Genomic DNA, 15,962 nt, shown 5'->3' on the forward strand with positions numbered 1-15,962 from the left:
CTATTTCATGCCCCAGGCTGTCAGCTGCCTCTCCTCCACTTTCTGAATTAGGGTTTGGGTTGGCTTCTCTGGCAACAACTCCAACCTGATGAATTATGGCATTTCTAAAGAACATTTACATTGCTCTTTTCTCTTCCCCTTGGGAAATGGGGGTCAGGGATAAAGTTGGCACATGGAAGTCTTAAAAACTAAGCGAAAGGGCATTCACCACAATGGAGTCTTCCATGATGAAAAGGACACAGAGCCACATCAAAGACACTAGGTGGAGGCTTTCTAACGCAAATGTGTCTGTGACAGTACATGGGCTGTCCGTGGGGTCTGAGTCTGCAATTGCAAGGGAAAAAACAAATGCCTAATACTTTAGCGTATGTAGAGGTCCTCTGGGAGAGCTTTTCAAAAGTGCAGACTCCTGGGCATCACCCCTCAGAGGTTCTGATTCATTAGGTTTGGGACAGAGACAAGGATTCTGCGTTTTTCAAAGTAAACCGGGTGATTATGATGCATAAACACACATATGAAACAATGCCCTAGTAATTTCTCCAGAGACCCAATTCCACGTCCTGATTTTATATCAGCGACTCAGGTCATCTCTTAGGTCATCCAACCTACATTTCCATGCGAATTTTCTTTGTTTTGGAAAAAGCATTCAAACCTATAGAAAAATTCCCAAAAAAGTCCAGTGAATTCCCATATACCTTTCACCTAGATTAACATTTTGCTACATTTCTTTCTCATTTTTATCAGTTTATTTTTAAAATATTACTTTATTATTGTGATCTTTGCTGAATCGTTTGTGAGTAAGTTGTAGACATCATGAGCCTTCAGCCCCAAATACTTCAGCATTTATCTCCTAAGAACAAGAACTTCTCTTACATAACCACAGTGTACAGTGATCTCACCCAGGAAATTCGTGTTGATATAATACTATTATCTAACATCCCAGCTATATTCAAACTTTGCCAGGTGTTCCAAAAATGTCCTTTATGGCAGGATTTTTTTTTTCTGAACCAAGATCCAATCCAGTGTAACCACAGCACCAGGAACAGAATTTGTCACCCCGAAATATGCCTCTTTGGCATAAGAATTATTTTAGGCTGATTATGTTTAAGAAACTGCAGTCACAGGGAAAAGCTCTGAAAACCTAGTAGCAGTTACCTATTTGTAAGGGAAATTTTTCTTTCACCTGTTTGTAAGGTAACTTCTACTAGGGTTTCAGAGCTTTTCCCTGTGTCTGCTGTTTCTTAATCAGCCTAAAATAATTCTTATGCCAAAGAGCCATATTTTGGGTTATAAATTCTGTTCCTGGTACTGTGGTTACACCAGGATTAGATGTTGTATTTAGTTGAAATGTCTTTTTCATTAATGGTTTTTAAGCCACTGATCTTTTCAAAGAAATATTTTTTTTTCAAGGACATATTTCCTGATAAACAACAGCATTTCTTTTTCCCTTCTGTCCTTATTACTTGCAAAGAGCCAGTGATCCACCGCCAGCCTGAAGCAAAAGCATTCTTCCCTGGGCCCGATTCCGCATCAGCCAAGGCCTTGGGAGAGGACCCTGTCTTCTGGTTCTGGCTTTGCCTTGTGAGCTGATTTTCCAAAAGCAAACCCGATGACTGTTAGTGTGTCCCTTTGCTCTCCGGTCAAGTGGGCTGTCACCTGGCTTGCTGCTCGTCCAGACTAGTTCCTTGGATATGTAAAGCTATCAAATATTACTTCACTATAGTTTAAATCTCCTCAGGAAGAGTTACTGATAAAGGATATGCCACTTTTTACCCTTCCCAGCTTCCTCCAAAGGGAGTTGGCTGAATGTACACATCTGAGGGTGATTTTTTTCCAGCAGCCAGGACTGTCTCTGAAATCAGAATAAGCGGCAGTGTTTCTGCTTCAGCCAGCAGCACCTGAAAAAATATCGAATGGTCAAAAAATGAGGTGATGGCCATGTGTAATACACAAGACCTAAAAGAATCTAGCTCTGGTATCATGTACTAGAATCCAGCTCCGGTACCTTCCTGCTGCCTCAGATTCTAGAATGAGAGTGAAAAGCTGAGCTCATACCAGGATGACCGATGCGCATGATTTGGACTCACTTACAGTGAGCAGATAGAACACATTGTTGTGGAAGAAAACTCACTTCACATAAGCATCTTCCTGGCGTATAGTGAGTGAAGCTTAAATTCAAAAAGAAAATGACTCAGATTTCCTTAAATGGTTGGGTTTTCATTTTTTCTGTTTTATTTTGCTAGTATTTACTTAAGGATCATATGTGTTTTCTCTGGTGAGTGAATTTATTTTTCATTAAAGTGTTCTATCCAAAGGGTCAGGAGACCTAGCTACAGGTCACCCATTCAGGGCTTTTTTTCCTTAAATAGAAGTTAGCAGGAGAAAAGCTGTATTATCAGAGAAAGGGTTCAGGGGCATGGCCTCCTGGCGAATATTGGAAGCTAAACTGGGGTGGTGGGGGGGAGATTGTGTCTTTCAGACACCCTAGTTCTGTTCCTCTCAAGTCTGTCATTGTGTGCCTAGCTAACTTTGAGCACCTTAATGATTGTCACTGCAAACATAGCAGAGAAGCCCTATACACTATCCCCTACAGAACTTTTGGTTGGCAAATGAGACAGTTTCCAGACTGACCAGTTTCTTGTGGCGTGAGCATCCTCATCCTAATTTTGGGCATTTCCTTCATGGTATCTCTATTGGGGGACCATACATCTTGGTTTGCCCAGAACAATCCTGATTTATCTTTGTCTCAATATAATTATTAAAAGGTCCCCGTGTCATTTTCAAAAGTGTCCTGATTGGATGATAACTTATATGCCCACTCTAAGACTCTGGGAAACTTAAAGTATTTTCTCTCCCCACAAAAGCCCAATGGAGTTATTTGAGTGGTTTGTGCTGGTGCATACCAGTCTTTATCCTAGTGATTAGCCAACTCTGTCTCTACCCTCTGCTGTGGAGGATTAATCTATCCCTCGCTCTTGCATTCCAAAGGTTCTGATTGCCCCACCTTTTCTTGTCTCCACATTTCTTACCTTCCTCAGTAACGAGATTTATTGAAACTTGGATCAGCCTAGGTGTGTTGTGCAAGTGAAGACTGTGTTCACCTCTCTCACCTCTGGCCAAGAGACGCTGGGAGTGAAATTTTCTGCTTTACCAAAGTGAAGGAGCCTTGTTCTTTACCAGGCCAAATGCCTTCCTCAGTGGGCAGATGATATTGAGGCAGTTATTGTGTGGTTTTATGCCTCAAAACCTTTATTTGTAAATCTGAAAGAAGACTAATAGCCTTAAAGTATTTTGAGAATCTCAAAGCTCAGAAGATTATAAATAACAAAAGATATTTTTTTCCCCCGTCTAAAATGGCAGCACAAGATACTGTGGTTACTTACTTAATAGATAGCGTGTGGTCCCTAGGCCATTTGCAGCTGATGGGTTTTTTCCAGTGCTCTATTTATAGAGCTAGGTCAAAAATATCACTTCCGTTAGAATTTAACCTACAGACCATTGTCAATTTTAGAGGCCCGAGGAAGTAGAGTGCACACTGAATACAGCTGGTTCGCAGGTTCAGTTAGTAAACCACAAGCCCCCAAGGAAATTAATTTTGCTGGAGGATAGATGTCTGAGCCCATCCCAATCTCTTTTATATGATACCTTTGCCTTGTGGCCTCACACAGCTTGTAGGTCATCTTGAATCCTTATTCTAGAAATAGCCTATTCTATGCAATCTACCTACCTTTTTTATATACCATTCATTGCCTTCAACATTGGTTGCTGAAATTCTGGCTTTCTGCATCCCACAGAACATGAGCGGATGATCTACTAACAGAGGGAATTTAGGCTAGTCTGGGAAACTTAGGAAAAAGCAGATTTAAATATGTCACTATTTCATCTTTTTATTGGGGCTAACCAAGATTCTCAGTCACTTCCCCAGTTCAGATGAATGACCCAACAGAAAACATATGCTGAAGCTCAGCTACTTCCATGGGCCTGGTTTTAAACAGGAGAAACTGAATTTAATGAATGATAATCCCCTTCTAATCCCTACTCTCTCACTCAGACTTCCATCTTTAAGCTTTGTTATTATGAAGTTGTGTTTGCTGGGACTTGGCCACTGGCCAGCACATGTTTACCCATCATAAGATTTTAGTAGGTAGGATAGACTAAGAAAATCCCTAGTCTGGAGAGAAATCTGCTCTTAGGAAAAGGACCACATGGCTGCACCCTCTTTAGGCTTAAATAGATGCTGGGTAAGGCACTGCCATTCAAAGATAACATGTGGAATAGAGCATTCTCAAATTTCCTGGAAAAAGTGAGGTCTGGAATGAGGAACTAATTCCTTGTCATCAAAATACCATAGATTCAAAGGTCTTAGTACAGGCAGGAACTTTTGAGATTATTTTGAACAACCCCTCCTTGTCATGGGTGAGGAAACTGAGACTCAGAGAGGTAAAGTAACTGGTCATTACCAAGCCCCACTCTGGTGTTCTTTGTTACATCACTCTCCTTCTCCCATCTGGTCTCACCAAAAGCCCACACCTAAGTTAGAAATAGAGCTCCAGGGTCTTGCCTCCTAGCCAGCAGCTGACTATATGCTATCGTGCATTATACAGAACATGCTTCAGGACGTGAGGACAAGAGATAAGAGGAGAATGTCAATTCCATTGGTAACATACCATCTCCTTCCCTGAAAACATTTTTAGTTATTTTTATTCTTTCTCTTTATTTATTTATTTTTTTTTTGAATTTCCTCTTTCTAGTCTCAATAAGTTGCCTTTCATCTGAAGGAACGGGAGGGACCAAATGTCCAAAATATCCACCCCACTCAGGCCATGAACTTTTCCTTCCCCTCTTTTCCTATTCTGGGAGTCACTGTTTTATTTACACTTTTATTTTTTTAACATGGAAAAGTCTATTCTTTTAAAGTTGACCCTTTTGCTACAGGGCAGATGCTTTTATGTTATGTCCTGGAGATTCAGTTTGACCTCCCAGAAATACTTAGCACAGGAGTCATAAATTGAAGTGTTTTCAGAGAAGAGCTTCCTCATTGAAGTTCCCCAACAGGCCCCTTGTAAATACTGACACGGGTTGGTACCAGAGGCCCCTTACCTTTTTGGAAATCAAGGCTACATAGCAACCTGATTATCCTCCTCCAGTCTGATTGCACAAGTACTACACCCTGTGTACAGAGCAGAGAGAGAGCCCCTAGCCTTGTGAGAAATCTGTCTTCATAACCAACTCCCACTCCAAAGGAGTGGGGAAGTGGATCCAAAAGATAGTAGTCATGAAAGATATTCCAGAATCCAAATCCTGTGGTGTTAACCACTTTATTACTGAGCTTTACTAGCTTGCCTCATTATTAGCAGAATAAAAAAATGTAAAAAATGATGATTAAATTTCTTTTCCCCCTAGAATTTCATCTTCAGTGTTTGATCATCATTTTCCCCATTATTTATACATATCAAGTATCTTTATCTAAGGGTCACGGAGAACCTTTGGTTGCCCGGAGGCAAGAATTATTACTCACAATTTTACAGATGGGTAAGCAATCACAGAAAGAGAGCATGCTTTGACTTACCTAAATGTGTCTCTGAGAGAGTAGAGAATGAATGTTCCCACAGTATTTTTAGAGAGACCTGACTTCAGTGTAAATAAATTAGATTTTCTCTGTGTAGCTTACCCAGATGCTTCTACAGGCTCAATCCTGTGACAATGAAAAATCCCCAATAATGAAAATGTTTTCAAAACCCAGGTCACTTATTTGATTTTTTTATTTGTATTGAAATCAACCAAATTCCAATACAATGAAGTCATACTGCCTTGGCAGGTCTAAATATCACCATCATCAAAAAGAAGAGAGAAGAGAGAGCACCCCAATTTTAGAACTTCCGCTTAAAATGAGCATAAAAAAGATTCACTTTATCTATTTCCTGACCAATTAGGTCATTGGGCAGGAAATCACCTTTTCTGAAAAGCCAGTAAGCAAATTCCTTCTATCTTAAATTTCCCATAAACAGCTTTAGTGATCATTTATGCCAGCCCTCGCTTAGGAATACTTGAAAGTCAAAAGATATGAGACCACTGAGTTTTCTAGTTGAAAATAAAGTTACAAATTTATGGTAACTGACTGCTTCCTCACTTCCCTTTCTCCCAGTTCTCTCTCAAGTGATCCCACCACCTATAACCACTCTTCAGTTGTTTTCCCATATTTGAAACCCTGTTAAGTGCAATAGTTTTCCAATCCTGACCAGACTTTTAAGCCTCCAACCAGAAAGGGTTAGTTTCAGGCCACCTGATTTGCATGAATCTAGCTGCTGGGCCAGTTGAATGAAGTTAAATAACTTGCGGAGCTAGGGCATGCATCGTCTTTCTGGAAACCCCTTGCCCTGGGTTATCACTATGCATCAGAACAGAGGAAACCGAATGTGGAGCCTGAGTGACACGCAGAGTGCAGATGAGATAAGATGCTCACAGCACACCTCTGTCAGTGTCTTCCCAGAGATGGGCCTTCATACAGACCCTCTGGGCTGGCAGAGTAGCAGTCTATTTGACATGATGAATCCAGAGAAGGCTAATTGGAGTTGTGGTTAAGACTCAGTGGGCGTGGCTTTGAACCCTGGCTCTGTCATTAACCAACCATGGGACCTTGGGCGAGTTACTTAATCTCTCCTACCCTCAGTCTGTCAATAGGGATGATAATATTACCTACCTCATAGGGTGGTGTGGAGAACAGAAAAGATATGACTAAGATGTGAAGCTCAAAGAAGACGTAAGCCCTCCCTCTGTAAAGGGCTTATCGAGGGCCTACCTTACAGTACTTCAAAAATATTGTGTTTTGTTATCATTAACTTCCAAGGCCCTGCTCTTATTGCTCTTGCAGGTGGCTTAATGTTTATAAGCACTCCTGAAAATGTATCCCCTCAAGCTTGCTCACTCAGGATTTCCATTTTCCATGGTCATTTGTGCTCATGGCCCTTAGTTAGGACTTGAGCTTACCTTTCCAGAACACAGCCAAGTATATGGGCACTTTCTTAGACGATTCTCATTGGTTTAGGGACATGTAGTTCTTTAAATAGTCACTGTTGGCCAAATATGGCTCTGACCTCTGAAAACATCTTCTAGACCTGGGAAGCTCTTACAGTTTCATTACTAAGAAAAATTTTTGAGTGCTTAACTAATTAGAAACTCCTAGTTATTCACACGTAGCTTTTCCTTGGCAGACTTTAAAGCTCAGCCTCACTTCATCTTGTCACTTAGCAGGCATGTAGGCAACAAGCTTCTAGACTTTGCTTGAAAAATGTAAACCTATTAATTTTAGCTTAAGCAAGATAGAATTAAGAATGTAAATCTGCTGCTAAAACAAGTATATAACATGGTTCAAAGTTTAGGAGAATAACTTATTAGCTATTTATTTAACCAGTATTTATTAAACATCTTCTGTGTCTCAGAACTTATATTAAGTGATTCAGGCATACCAGCGTAAATCAGACATGGCTTTGGCCCACTTAAAATATATATTAGTGGTGATAAGGAAAGCACACAAGTAATTTGCTACAGGATAGAAAACTGACAGTAACATAAGAGAGTGAAAGTGTTATGGGAGTTTAGAGGAGGAATACATTATTTCTGAGATGATCAGGGAAGTGGCAGGTAGGAAATGGTCTGGAGGACAATGTGCGGACATAGAGGCATTCCAAGTGTGGAGGGGACATGGGGCACTAGTGATTAAATTGTAGCAAAATCTATGTGAAGCAGGATGGCGGGAAGAGCTGTAGAAAGGCAGGTTGGGCACAGGCTAGAAAAGTCTTGAATGCCAATCTTAGGAATTTAGAACTCTGTGAAGGCCCTTGGGAGCCATTGGAAGTTTTTGAGCATGTTGATCATAAGTAGCAGGGTAGGTACTTAGATGTGTGCTCGGAGAGGTTAATCAGGCAGTAGAAGAGAAGATGGGCTTTCATAGGGAGACACTGGGACAGCCATGTGGACATCAGTTAGAAAGCTATAGCAGTCATCCCCAGGTGAAAGCTAATGTGTGAGGGTCTGATCAAAGGTTGAGGTAGGAGGAATGGAGGGTAGGGAATGGATGGAGGTGAGATTTTACAGTTAAATCAATAGGACTTCACAATTTATGGGAAGCAAGGAACATGGGAGAAAGAGAATTTTAAAAATGGAACTGACATTTCAAACCAGATTAACTGGAAGACCAAAGAAAGGGACAAAGACGAAATAAGTTTATATGGGAAAATATGAGTTTGATTTGAAGGGATTGAGTTTATGGTGCTAAAATTCATTATGGTCAGGCGTGTAGTTCTTGTGGTTGAAATGGAGGGCAGGTGCTAAGGCAAGTGAGAGGTTGAGACAAAGGCTTAGAAATCATCCACATGGGTGTCATCCTTGTGAGGCCATGCCATATGGAGCAGACATTGCAAGCTTGGTGGGAATGAGTCATATCTGGCTTATTAAGCATGTTTATTTGTGTGTTAGAAAAAATTTAAAAATTAAGCCAGTATTTTTAAATCAGGAGATTGTACTTAAAATGTTGATTTCTGGCTTCTCTTTTAAAAATCAAAAGATGTGGCTAACTATGAATTTGTGTTGCCACATGACAACAACAGCTGGAGCTGGACAGGGGCTGTCCCCTTGAGATCGTGGATGAATTCTCTAATGCTCCTCAGTCTCCACAGCTCCCCATCATCTCCTAACATTTAAGATCAAACGAAAAGAGTAGATTAATGGTTGCCCCGGGCTGGGAGGCAGGAAAGAGGGCCTGGAGGCTTATGGCTAAGGAGGATGGGGTTTCTTTTTGGGGTGAGGAAATGTTCTAAAGTTGATTGTGGTGATGGTTGAACAACTCTATGGATGTGGTAAAAGCCATTGAACTGTGCACTTTAAATGGGTGAATTGTATGCTAGATGAGTTATCTCAATAAAGCTGTTTTTTAAAAATGCAAAAAAGAAAAATCAGTAGCTATTGCCCTTGCAATGTTAGTTTTTTTATAGCAGAAAATATTTCTCTGTTCATGTGCCTCTTTCAAAAAGAGGTAAATGAAAGACAGAGAGGGTGACATATTTCAAGAGAAATGGAAAAGAGTACATCTCTTTGTGGTTGTAAAGTATTTCTGCATGTTAAAATGTAAACTGGCCTCTTCATTAATGTACATTACTTTCCTAGACACTGGAGGCATTTGGGTATGAGACAGGAAAACCCTGGCCTTGGCCAGCTGCCTGAGGTCCACCACAACTAAGAAGAGAGGGAGAAGAAAAGCAGAGCAGGGAAAGCAGCAATGAACATGGCACAAGGGGAAGCAGAAGAGGCCAGTAAATTCGATGCCAAAGGAGAGGGAAGCTTTATTAACTACTGACAAAAGGTCAGGGAGGATGGGGACAGAGAGGTCAGGAGGTTACCGGAGACTATCCCGTGAAGGAGCTTAGAGGGATGTAGCTGCAGATGACAAAGAGCCCAGGAGGCATTGTTCAGGAGTTACTGTTTTATCCTCAGGCACAGAGGATGCCAGAGGATTTTAAGGGAGTGATGTCATCAGATCAGCACAGTGAGGATTATTTGTTTTCACATTAATTTGTGTATGTTTTGAATTGTGTGCATAATGAACCAAGGTCACCCTGAATTTTATTCTTTTCTATGCTAAATTCCTCTTCAATCTGAAATCCTCAGACTTGTTGAGGCCCCAGTTGTTGACATCCATCTAATTTATGCCTGTACCTGCTTGAATCAGAGAAGACAGATAGTTGGTGTTACCTCCCCTGGGGGTTCTCAACCTCAGCACTATTATGTTTTGGGCTGGATAGTTCTTTTTTGTGGAGGGCTATCCTTTCATTACAGGATGTTTAGCATCACCGGCTTCTACCTTCTAGATGCCAGTGCACTCCCACTTCAACATTGCCAACAAAATCACTTCCAGCCTAGAACCACTGAACCACATTCATCTGTTGTAGTATTTGGGCCCAGGAGCTTAAGGCCATGCAAATTGGCAGACCACCCTCAAAGATGTCTAGCCCAGAAAGAAGGACCAATTCCTGCTCCACACTGAGGGGTGAAAATCAGATGACGCAGTGAGAAGATAACAAATGAGAAACTCAAGACCTTATTTTGTTTTAGCTAATTCAGTAGACTTCAACCTCTCTGTACTTAGTCTCCTCATTGAACAGAGATGGCATCTTGAGGATAGAAGGCAAAACCACTGTGCCATCTATGGCTGGGATTCCTCCCATGGCCCAGGGCCAAAGTAGGCACAGAGGTTGGGAGGAGACCTCAGGAAGTGCTAGATATGATAGTAAGGGCTGGCTTCTAGGTGGTAGGACTTGTGAGCCTGCCTCTAAGGAGGAAGTGGAGGAAAGCAGGAGTGATTTCCTCCTGATGATGTCAGGAGGGATCAGTGAAGCTCTGGAGATGTAAGATAGTAGCTGAAGTGCAACTTAGAGTAGACTGGAAGCTCAGATAAAGTTTACTTCAGATCCTCTCTCTCATAGGAAAGTCTTAGAAAGTAAAAGAAGGTTTCTCTTGGGATAAGGATGTCTAATACAAATTGATATGAAATGGTGAGATCTTCCAGATTCCTCTTCTTGGGGGTGTGTGTGTGTGTGTGTGCGCAGGGGTTGAAAGGGCAAAGGAATTTTATATGCATATGTAACCATTTCTATATTGATAAGGAAAACGGAGTTAAGACTCTTATCAAGCTAAAAAAGTCTTGCAACTCTATTAATCTAAGACTATTTCATAACTGGCTCTTATTCTATGTAGTAGCATTATGTCTTTCTTCCATGGATGCTGAGTGGCTTGATTTATTATTAGCAATGGCTCCAAGCTGCCTTCAGTGCAATCTCTTATTGAAAGATAACTGTATCTTTTAGCCGAGTGGTGGTCACTTTCACTAAGCCTGAAGGAAACTCATGCTGGTTTTTACTTTTAGCCTCATATACCTTAATCCCTCTCCTTCTCTAATTCATCAGCTTTTGTGGTAATGAACTGAGCCCCTGAGTACTCTCTGAGCAATGAGCAATGACTGGACTTTTGTTTATGTGAAACATCATTATAAGAAAGGGCATCCATAATCACGGTTTTGCCCTGTTTCATTTCAGGCCCTTCTGGATCCAGCTGTGTGACAGCTGCACTAGGAAACACCTGGAGTCACAGTGTGAACACTCGGCTGATTCTCCAGTACCTTGGTTCAGAGAGAAGACAGGTGAGTGCTTTGACAATCTTCTCTGACTGTCAAAGTCAGAGAACAAAATGTACCTAGCAATCTGAGGGTTCATCTTCTAAAAGCATTGGCCACGTTGTCTGTCCTGGGCCAGCACTGTCAGTGGGTAGAGAAATCAGAATCCCTGCCTGCCCCAGTAGCAGTTATGATGAAGTGAGGAGACATCTCACACACAGGAAAAAATATGTAAGAATCGACCCCAGAGTGTTAGCATGCCTCCTGATATTTGCCAATAGCTTGTAGGTGACCAAAGTCCACACCTCTAGGAATCTCAAACTCTCCATCTCTAAAGAGTTATTAGTCATTTCTCTTAGCTGGTATTAGTTGATGACTACATACTTTGTGTGTTAAATAAATTAAATAGTGATGGTGCTTTTTCTTGCGGTGGATATGCTCTGAAAGCCTTAGGGAGACAGATTGTGCCAAGTGAATAAACTGTTCCCCATATCTAAGGTACTAGATGATGCTAGAAAGACTCCAGAAGGACGATGACTCTCTCAGAGCTCCCTATTTATGGTTTCTATCCTGGCCTCCAATAGAATTCTCCCCTTCCATCCAGAAAGGTTACTTTCTACTCCTTTCTTAATCTTCCCTCCCACTCCAAAGAAAGGGACACCATAGTCTAATCTCTTTGGTAAAATGTTTCATTACTAGGAAATTTATTTTTCCTGGCGTCTAACCTCAGCTTTATCCTGCTGTGTGGACCAGGTTCTACCACAACCTCTCCTGCAAGCAGGAGGAGGAAGAAGACAGTGTGATTATTCCCATTTGTTGGCTGGGGCAGAATTCAGAACCCAGATTTGCCCATATTGTTAAACATATAAGAAATCCAAGTTATTAATTAAAGAGGCATGAAATATCATGCTAATTGTCCTTTCTGGAGGAGGTGCTGGGGAGAGAGCTGTCACCCTTTACTACATTAGGTAAACTGGCTCGTTTTCAAGGAGTCAAGAATCATCAAAAACAGACATGAGCCTTTGCCCGTTTCAGACATAACTTTCCAAGTACCCTTGGTTACAGACCAGAAGATTCTTCTTGGTTTGCTTGCGACTGTGTAAATAACATTCCAGCTTGGTGATTGAGTCAGCCATGTTCTGAGAAGATGGAGCTGCTTGTTTTCGTTTGGGCGAACATTCTTGAGTTTTCGGGCCCTGGCGTGCTCACTGCCTCAGTGATGCCTTTTCCCTGATGATTCAGGTATCCTGGGTTCCGTCTGAATCCATGACTTCTCTTTTCAGTGGAACACATCCAAAAATATTCCTGTAGAACCTAATGACCTTTGGCTTGTACCCTGGTTTATAAACTATGTTAAATAGACCCTGTTTGCAACTATCAGGGATATCATTAAGGATTGTCAAGCACTACTACCTAAACTCTAATTTGAGGAAGCAAAATTCCTTGTGAATCCATTCATTTTCATGGATCCTTGACTCCACTCCTTGAAAACTTATAGTTTATCTCTGTTTTAGATTTTAGATTACACACGCTGATTTTGTGATTCAGTCTATTATATATAGTATCATGGATTTCAGGCTTCCAAATCCTAGTTTTACTAATCCGAGTTAGCATTTATTAGTAAATAAAGAAGTTAGAGCCCCCTTTTCTTCCTTTTATTTTAATCAATTAACCAGTCATTTCCATTTTGTCAGTATCAATAGGAACTAGCTGGTAGGACGAGTGCTAGTATTTTATCTCTCTTTGGTGACAGGAGGATTTTGGTGGCTGTTGGTTCTTGGCTCATAAGGTCAAATGCAGACCACTGGTCACGAGAAGAACCAGGAGTGAAGCGTGGATGGATCAGTGACAGTTTATCAACTCACATCCTATTAGACGAGTCAGTAGTGTTATCTTAATCTACAAAGGACAACTTGTTATTATCATTAATAATCAATCAAGAGCAGAATTAAGTGCCTTGAATCATGTTTTCAAACAGTAATTAGAAATTGAAGTAAAATCTGACCAGTGTTAAAATGGCTAACCCAGGCGAAAGAACTTACATTTAATTAATCTGTGGAAATACGCATGCCTTTTGGGACCAGTTGTTAAAGTTTTGGCCTAATAACTAGGATCAAGTTTGATATAGAAAACATGTCTCTAGCTGATGCTTTATCTCGCCTTAGCAGAGGGCGTGCTTAGTGATTCATTGAGCCTTTCCTGTGGTCTCACTTCTTGACAAGCAGAGAAGCCAAATGAAGATAAACCTTTTCTGGGATATGTGCACGAAACAATACTTTAAAGCTAGGCTTTAAGGTACTTGCTCTGAATAATACTTCCTTGTAACACTGCTTAGTAGGAGAACATGGCTTGATCATTCTAGAGAAGGCGGACCTATGAAACACCAGCCACTAGGAGAACATACCAGGTATAGCTTCTTGTTTATTTTTGCGATGCTTAATCAGAGGCCACTACACCGAGGGATCCAGGTTACGGAATGAGGATTACATTTTATCCCGTTTCTATAACATTGAATTCTACGCCAGGGCTCTTGAATATGAGGCTTAGTCGGAGATCACAGGGCTGGAAGAGTGTCAGGTCAAGCTGAGCAGATCTGTGAGCTGATTAACCCAAGAGCTGAATTGTATAGTTCAAGGGAAGTAGTCCTCCCTGGCTGATTATTTTCTTTACACCCTGGAAACTTTGTAAAATTATATAACCAAGAAAGAAATCTCCTTATCAGGGCACAATCCAAGTTAATTCTCTTGTTTATTCTGCTTCAGTGTTTGCAAAAACCCTCCTAAGAAGCTGGGAAACATTTTCTTTTGGACTAATTTAGCTTTTTTTCCATTTGAATTTTATTTACTCTTTTCCTACTCTGCTTCAATCCTGCCCCACCCTTTTTGCAACATTTTTATTCTTACCAAAGACATGTCCTTAGAGTAGAACTAAAATGGGCTTTACTAGTTTTTTGTGTGTCTGTTTGTTTGTTGTAATCAAAAATATGTTTTGGTCTACCATGTGCATGGCATGAGGATGCAAAGAAGTAGCAGACACAGTCCTGCCTTCAAAGTTCTTCTGGTCTAGTGTGAGTAATGATGTATATGTACACTCATGAATAACCAAAATCCAATGCAGAGTTTAAGAGCAGACTAGTACTGAGGTCCTATCAGAAGGAGTGTTTGATTTGTTATCTAATAAGTGGTTAAAAAGGTAGCTGCTTTGAATCCAGAGGAAGGTAAATTCATCAGAGGCACACTGGTCTTTTCAGGAGGAGGTGGGACTCAAGTATCACTTTAAGTCAGTGTGTCTCAAGGCTGGCTGCACTTTAGATTCATCACAGGAGCATTTACAAAATACTGACACCAGAGCCCTACCCCGACCAACTGAATCAAAATCTCTGCCGGTGGGGCCAGGCATCAGTGTTTATCCTATTTGTGAAGCTCCCCCAAGTGATTCTGCTGTGCAGCCAAGGTTGAAAACCTCTGCCTTAAATAGATAAAATCAGGTGATTGAGAAAGGAAAGGGAAGATGTTGGGGTGAGGGTGAGCAGCAAGAGGAGAGAAACAGGAAGGCAAGTCACGCATTCAGTAGACACAGGTTCAGTTTTGCCTTGTAATGAGCAGAGGGTTCATGCATTCACTCATTTAACAAGCCTTTATTTAATCATCTCTTCTCTGCTAGTTACTGTGTGAGATGCTAGAGATACAAAATATGAGTAAGCTGATGCCTGTAGTTGTTCACAATCTACTTGGAGACATAGATAAATATGTAAACAGCACATGCTGTGTGAGCATCGAGCGTCCAGTTGAGTGCAGAGGAGATGGAGGGCCCTCCTGCAAAGGAAGGTTCTCTGGTGATTAATGAGGCAGCAGCATGCAGAATGGATTGGCTCAGGCCTGCCTTTGGGAAGTTCTCACGGTAACCAGGTACGTTGTAATGAGGGACTGGAAAAGCTAGAGTGAGGATGGTTAGACTTGAAAGAATGATGAAAAAACTTGATGAAATATTCATACTATTTCTCATCAAATCCTCGTGTCTATTCCTACAAACCACATATGGGACTATATAAATTTTTAAGTGCCCTGGAAGGAGTAATGAAGTAAATTAATCCCAACTAAGCTTCACACTCCCTTGATGAAATAAATATTATGACTCTCTTATTTCAACAAATTGGAAAGAGGTGACTTTTTCATATAGGAGGTTTATTTAAATAGACTTTATAATAATATTTTCATCTTCTATTTAGAAGGCACCCTGAAGTTACAGAACACTTGAGGGAAGAGCCTAAAGTACCCAGCAAATTGTTAGCAGGGCCAGTAATATTACTCCAGCTCCTGATCCTTCCTTGGGCTTTCCTTGAAGTCTCAGGTTGTTTTGCATCTTGGAGGTACTCAGTGTTTCCTTTCCGGTGATATAATTCTTCTTTCAGTGTCCATTTTGTATTTTAAAAGACTCAAACACCATCACTGTGAAGACTTGTGACCCCCTAGCCCTAACTAGCCCATCTTCCCTCATTCTTCCCACCTAGCACTTGTCTCTCTTCTTGCACCAGTGAGACCTGAATTATGAGCCCCTGAAGGCTGTCACTGAATCTTACCTGTGTGCCCTCGGAGGCAATGACAGTGCTTGACACTTACACGTTCAATACGTTTATTTTGAATGAGAGAAAGAAACAAATTCCTTGTGTTTATACATGAACCCAGTCTTGAGGAAGGTCATACCACTTATTTAGAATCGCTCTTCCCCATATGAGTTGAGTTTTGCAGTTTAATAGTTCCTTTAAAGTATTAGTAATTGTCAGCTAAAAGATTAACAT

At 41.0% G+C, this 15,962-nt stretch overlaps 1 protein-coding gene across 16 annotated transcripts in view; it reads left to right on the forward strand.

Moving 5' to 3' along the window:
* RAD51B (RAD51 paralog B) overlaps positions 1–15,962 on the forward strand; it is a 672,513-nt gene that overhangs the window by 491,939 nt on the left and 164,612 nt on the right. For all 16 annotated transcript variants that reach the window (XR_011532983.1, XR_011532982.1, XR_011532980.1 and 13 more), the window contains one exon: positions 11,088–11,191. Coding sequence is in view for 7 of the 16 variants with exons in the window: in XM_070594109.1 (XP_070450210.1) it covers positions 11,088–11,191 (104 nt within the window). In the remaining 9 variants the exon portion in view is untranslated. The remainder of the gene's footprint in view (positions 1–11,087; positions 11,192–15,962) is intronic.

The sequence above is a fragment of the Equus przewalskii genome, chromosome 25, assembly GCF_037783145.1.
Source record: "Equus przewalskii isolate Varuska chromosome 25, EquPr2, whole genome shotgun sequence".
NCBI lineage: Eukaryota > Metazoa > Chordata > Mammalia > Perissodactyla > Equidae > Equus > Equus przewalskii.